General features: G+C 39.6%; 1 protein-coding gene across 2 annotated transcripts in view; it reads left to right on the forward strand.

The window, feature by feature from the left end:
• Positions 1-1,872: 1,872 nt before the first annotated feature.
• The window catches only part of LOC122805409 (plasma membrane ascorbate-dependent reductase CYBRD1), a 440,212-nt gene continuing 435,084 nt past the window's right edge, over positions 1,873-7,000 (forward strand). Inside the window, exon 1 of one of the 2 annotated variants that reach the window (XM_044075528.1) lies at positions 1,873-2,200. In XM_044075528.1, the coding sequence (XP_043931463.1) occupies positions 2,014-2,200 (187 nt within the window). In that variant the 5' untranslated portion in view covers positions 1,873-2,013. The remainder of the gene's footprint in view (positions 2,201-7,000) is intronic. The other variant, XM_044075527.1, reaches the window with a different exon arrangement.

The raw sequence follows: 7,000 nt of genomic DNA on the forward strand, positions 1-7,000 counted from the left end.
GGCATTGACAAAAAGGCAGGAGTCACAGCTGGATGTAGCATAGTTAAAGATGTTAAGATTTGCACTGGGTGTGACTAGGATGGACAGGATTAGGAATCAGTATATTAGAGGGTCAGCTCGGGTTGGACAGTTTGGAGACAAAGCAAGAGAGGCGAGATTGCGTTGGTTTGGACATGTGCTGAGGAGGGATGCTGGGTATATTGGGATAAGGATGCTAAGGATGGAGCTGCCAGGTAAGAGGAAAAGAGGAAGGCCTAAGATAAGGTTTATGGATGTGGTGAGAGAGGACATGCAGGCGGTTGGTGAGAAACAGCATGATGCAGAAGTCAGGAAAAAATGGAAACAGATGATCCACTGTGGCGACCCCTAATGGGAACAGCCGAAAGAAGATGATGATGATGAGTACCAATACACTGGCATACACACCATGTGGTTTCCGAACACTACTCTTCTACTTATAGAAGGATGGGCTAACGTGGCTTTCTTCACCTTTTCTTGCTGCACTAGAAGATGCTAAGGATGAAGCTGCCAGGTAACAGGAAAAGAGGAAGGCCTAAGATAAGGTTTATGGATGTGGTGAGAGAGGATATGCAGGTGGTTGGTGTGACAGAGCAAGATGCAGAGGACAGGAGGAAATGGAAACAGTTGATCTGCTGTGGCGACGGGAGCAGCCGAAAGAAGAAGAAGACTATAACTACGTTTAGGAATGAGATGGCATCCTGGAAGAAATTAAGGATTTATACAAGGGAGGGATTTTTATTTTCTCTTAATTCGCTGAGGATCACAATCACTGAATAATGTCAATCAACACGAGTTTCGTAGTTCTTATTAATAAGAAGATGTAGATGCAAAGCTTGTCGCTCTATTAAACCTTTAAGTGAATTGAAGTGACAGGCCTTTGCTCTCCATTAGTTTTGTTTTGTGATAAGTACGAAGTGTTAGTAACTGGTGAATCCTAGCAAGAATAGGTGAATCTACTTACCGTACTATGCAGATTATTACAGTAAATGGCACAGACGACGTGCAAACTGAATTAGCTAATGCAAAACCATCTGGCTGATCTAATGCACATGCAATATTTATCTGGCACCAGTTTCTGGGTCCCTGCTTCTGTCAGCTGAATGTTACTGTTCCCGTTTTGTAATGCAAATAGTTGATTGAGGCATCTGGCTTATGTAAAGCACATGCAATATTTATCTGGCACCAGTTTCTGGGTCCCTGCTTCTGTAAACTGAATGTTACTGTTCCCGTTTTGTAATACAAATAGTTGCTTTAGCGAGGCAGGGCACAGTAAGATTCCCCTTCCTCAACAAACTTACTCTTAAAGTAGATGCTAGTCTGATCCTACTCAGTACATTTTTTAAAGTCTGGTTTTAAAATTCCTGTTTTATATACAGGCCTGGAGTTCTGAATTGCAACTGGAATGTGAATACTGAAGTTTGTGGTCAAAACCAGAAAAAAGTCGGATGCATAGGAGGGTTAATACTGATTAGAAACATAAAACCAAGAAGTACAACTTCAAGTGGCGCCTGTGAACTTTCTACAGCGCTTCTTTTTTGAGATGCTGTTTTTGACGTTGGCTGTGTAAACGTAAAACTGGTGTTGTTTTTTGGCGTCTCAGGTTTGGTATAATTTCCAAGCTATTATTAACACGACTTGTCCCAGTTTTAATAAAAGCAAGATTACTATTTGTAAGCTGGGTGACAACCAAACCGTTATACAAGTTCTGAGCGCTACATACCAACCACGAAAATTTCTTTAATAAAACAGTCGACTAACCACGTCCAGAAATTCTTCTCACTTACTGATGTTTACAGAATGTGGGCACCACCCAGCTATATCTACCGCGAGCACTCCTTCGGGGCTGGCTGGGGGGCGAGAGGAGTGTGACGTACAGGGTCTCAACTCAGCCACTGAACCGCCTCCGAAAAAGTTTTTACACTTCGTAGCAACTGTGGGTTGCCCGCTGTAGCGCTACACTGATACTTGAGCTACTTTTAAGTGTACAAGAGAATGGAGGGCTACAAACGCTTCTTGTCGTTTCTTGCTTTTTCCACGGTGTTTGGTTTTGCTGCTGTTTTGTTTGTTTTGGTGTGGGTCCTGCTATGGAGGGAAGGTCTTGGATGGGATGGAGGTGCACCAGAATTTAACTGGCATCCTGTACTGGCTGTGTCTGGATTTATTTTTATTCAAGGCATTGGTAAGTACAGTTGCTTGCAGCTGTATTCAAATCTCACATAGTTGGAGTTAAGTTAGTGAAACAATTAGCTGTGGAAGGCAGTGCAAAGTATGGATTGAAATTGCATAAACCACAGCGCTCAAACTTTTCCATCGTGAATTGGGATACGGCCAGGTATGATCGTGGGCAAACATCCAGTATCAGAGTGATGCTTTAAATATTTAACATTTTCTTAAATTAATTTTAAATGAGTGTTTTTGTTAGTATATGTTTTGTCAAGAGCATGCAATATGTAAGTGGCTCAATTAGCTGATAGTGTCTTGCGAAGAATCCTGTTTGGTATTGCACAATGTCATAAATGGAGAGGGACAGCAAAATAGTGAAGCAAGATCGGAAGAGGCATCTGTGAAGAGACGTTTTGAGAGGTACGTGCGTAAAAAAAGTTAAAAAGTTAATGTTTCTTGGCCGGAATTGTAAACTAGCTGTAACTGGTAGCCAGAGTGACCATGTGTTTGGGATTAAAACATGAGCAAGTCGAGTGGTTTGTGGATTGTGCGTTGTATTTTATTGAGTTCTTCTGCTGCATTCTTAAAAAAAAAATCAGCCACCGGAGCTATGTATTGCACAAAATGAAATTCCAGCTTACAAAGGCTGGTTGATAAATATTTGCATTATTAGTATAACTACTTTAATTTACCAATTTCCATGCATTCATATTCTAACAAGGGTCTGATTTGGTTTACAGGGATGAAACAAACGTTTATGCAGTTATGCAGCTTTGGGATGGCAGTAAATTCATGCTTTTTTTTGGAGTGGACTGCAGAGCAGAGGAGTAAATCGTGTTTGTGCTTTTAGGGAGTTGTGCAGGAGGGTGATATATTTTGGATCCTGTGAACTGTAATTTTTAATTTTTATTTTCTTCATAGCTCACAAATCACAAATATGTATGTATGTATTTATTTATCCTTTGTTGACTAGGTTAGAGTCCTCATCATTGACCCCATTTTTCCTGTTTTCCACATGGGATAGAGCTGTCCTGTTCACTGCCTTCGAAGGTCATATCTGACCATTGCAGGTCTTCTGTCAAGCAGTCCATCAGTCTCTTTTGCGGATTTCTTCGTTTACTCTTGCCTTCTTCCTGTCTCTTTCAAAATTTCTTCACCAGTCTTCTGCTTCTGCTTTCCTGCACGTGTCTGAATCACAGTAATCTGTTCTCTGTGATTTTATCTCTGTAATTGGAGTACTTTGGCTTCTGCTTTGATATCCTCATTTCTTCATTTGTCCCACACCACAATGCACATCCTACCAGCCTCTCAAGCCACTTCATCTCTATCACCTCTAGCTTCTTCAACTACCATGCCTTTACTTCCCAGGTTTCTATGTCATGCAGAAGTACTGGTCACACCACTGTTTGTATGCCGTACCTTTCAGCTTCTTTGGCATTCTTCTACTGTACACTATCCTTAACACTGTGTGCCATTTCACTGTAGCCCCTGTGATTCTATCTTTGACCTCCTTATTCAGAATTCCGTTCTCCTCAACCCCTCCTCTCATATACTTGAAGCTTTTAACCTGTTCCACCATTTTTTCTTCTAATTCAATTTTCAGCTTTTTTTGATTTCTCCATTTGCTGACATGACAAGTGTGCCGTCTATATAAAATTTTATCTCATATGCTCTCACGCATGTATTCCGTTTTCCCATTTGCTGAAGTGTTTACTCAGTGTCTGTAATGTCCCATCATCTGCATACAGCAGTTTTGTTGATCTGACCTGTTTGCTAATGTAGTCCATCACCATTATGAATCGCAGTGGGCTTAGAGCTGAACCCTGATACCTACTCCCACTAGGAACTGCTGTATGAATCCGAACACTGTTCGTAATTATGTCATTGGATCCTTGTACATAGCCCGTGCTAATTCTACCAGTGTTCCCAGGACTTCATTGCATCACGGGACTGCCCAAATCGGCTTTCTTGGGACCATGTCCATATGCTTTCTTCAAGTCTTTGAATGGCGAGCTGGACTCATTCCTCATCTTTAGCTTCTTCTCAACTGTCTGTTTCACTGCAAGCACTGGATTGCATCCTGATCTGAATTCAGACTTCTCATCTCTTATCTTTCTTTCTTTCTACTGTTGTGCGTAATAGTTTGTCAGTCACCTTTTTCACCACAGTCATCTAGTGCGACAGGAGTTTGATACCTCTGTACTGCCCACAGTTGTGAGTGCCCCCTTTGTTCTTGTACACTGGCACTAGAGTGCTTAGTGCTTATTCTGTAGTCATTTGGGATATGCTTTTATCTCCACACTGCTACAAGTATCCTTAGAAGCCATTTTTTCTCTAATTCACTAAACATCTTGCTCATATCAGTTGCTAACCCACTTTGTAGAAGACGGTAAATATTTTCCAATGTCTTGTTCTTTGCTATTACGATTGCTGTCTTTCCCTTTTTGTTAGCCAACCAGTTTTCTTTTTTTGCCTGTTTGTCTTACATTTTTTTCCTGTACCCCTTTTCTTTTTTTGATAGCTTTCTGGACTTCTGCATTCTACCACCAGGTTTCCTTATGTACTTTATTAGCAGTGGTTAGTTCCACTATGCTAGTAGCCTCTTTTTAGGGGAGACCAGAGGTGGTATTTATACTACTAAGGGAAATTTGGCCAGGGCATTAGGGAACTTCCCCTGCTCTTTTGGATGGGTGCCATGGGATCTTTTACATTCCCCTGAGCTACCACCAGCTCAAGCATATCAAGAATGTCAAAGGACCAAAATCAAGGACAGATTTTAAATATTGCTGTTACATACTTAGAAAGTTGTTAGAGTAATATGTTTTGCTTTAACATGCATTTTTTGAAGAATATGAACCTTGGCTCTAGATGATTGTCACTGTTGAAGTGACACCCAAGTCCTATGTGCAAAAATGGGAAAAAGGGGTTGCGGATGGACGGATAACCTTTGAGACTCAAGTATTTGTCATTATTTAGTGCTTACATTTTTCTGCATCTCTGTATTGGCTTAGTTCTTAGAATAGTTTATGCTACTGTACAGTATGAATATAATATTCCGTATAGTTATTGTTATTCTCTTTAATGATCTGCATCCAAAATACCATTCTCTCCTCGTTTCTTCAGCTTCTCCCCATTTCATCATCATCACCACTTTCCACTTTGAATTATAGTTTTCTGGTTATGCTGTATATAGAAGACTTAAATGTGTAGCTCAGAAATACCCCTTTAAATCATGTAACCCCAAACCATCTTGTTCTTTGGAAGGATCAATTTATCCCACTTGACTGTTGACCTCTTCCCTTCTCAGATAAAATCCTTCAAGTTGCTATTAATTACTATCCACAACTTCTCCTCTGATTGATAACAATATGCCTGACCTGTGTATAGAACTAAAGGGACTAAAAACATTTTCACTGCTTGTATCTTGGTATCCATATTCATAAAACAGAGCGTCCATTTTCCCAGATTTTATATTATCTTTTGTTTAGTCTTTTCCTACATATCCTTAGCTGCCATAACAGAATCGTTTTTAATCCATTCTCCTAAGTACTTAATTTTATCATGTCCCGATAAATATGAGTATTGTTGAACCAGTTCTTTTGTGGGTGTATAGTTTATGGCTATTGCCTTTGTTTTATCTTCATTAATTTTTATTCCACAAAAGAGTTGAAACTGTCTCAGAATGTTCCACAATACCGAAATGTCCTTTTCTGGTTTTATCAGATATAAAATAATATTGTCTGCAAATAAAGCCAACTTTTCTTGACTATCATACCAATTATATCATTGAATTTCCGAGTCACTTATTTTCTTTGCCAGTTGTTCTAAATATAATGCAAAAAACAAGGGGGGGAAAAGATACCCCTGCCTGGTTCCTGTGCTCAAACAGAACTTATCAGAGAGGAACCCCCCCCCACTTTAATTTTCACCTCCAATCCCTGATATATCTTCCTAGTCAACCTTATAATTTTATCAGGGAATATAGATGCTTATATTGCCTTACTCATAAAATCCCAGCTTACTCTGTTACATACTTTCTTTGCATCAAGACCCACCAACAACAGTATTTTCTTACATTCTGCTTCCCTCTGGACAGGGGAGCCCACAGGATTTTTTTTGCAGGGGGGGTGCAAACCCAGAGCCCCCCCCTCAGCTCCTCCCACGCAGCTCCCCCACCATGCAGCCATTCCAGTGTCCCATTACTTAGCTATTTCTCCACAGTTGCAGTAATATTTCTCCCCAGTTGCCATAAACACGGTTCAAAACTCTGTGTGCATACTACTTTATGCTTTATTTCTACAATGATTACAGATATTAGGATTTCATTTACAACTTTTATTTCAAATTTTACAGCACAAACACTGATCGACATTTTCTAAACAAAGCAATAGTCTTACAATGAAAACAAATGTAGCATTAAAACTTTTCTACCATTGAAACTTGCATTCACTGAAACCCCCATTCAAAGAAAATGCATTTGGCCAGTGGTAGGTTAAGTTTAATTTTGGGCTGTTTTCAAATCATAGGCCCCTTCCACACATTTTAGGACCATGCAAAAGTTCTTTGATTCACCTTCCTGGTTGTATTAATTAAAATATATAATAACTGAATTATATCCTTTGCATAATACAGCACCACTTGTTAGAATGTGTTTTAAATTTATAATTTTGAACATTTTCCAGTAAGCAATGAAACAAAACATATCAACTGATAATGACAAACTGCCCAATTCAGAATATTTCAACCATAAAAAGCCACTCAAACTTCCATCATTACAGTCCACCAATATCAGTCAATATGCACAATCTCTGCAGAA

This window comes from Protopterus annectens, chromosome 6.part1, assembly GCF_019279795.1.
Source record: "Protopterus annectens isolate FY-2018-M chromosome 6.part1, PAN1.0, whole genome shotgun sequence".
Lineage (NCBI taxonomy): Eukaryota > Metazoa > Chordata > Ceratodontiformes > Protopteridae > Protopterus > Protopterus annectens.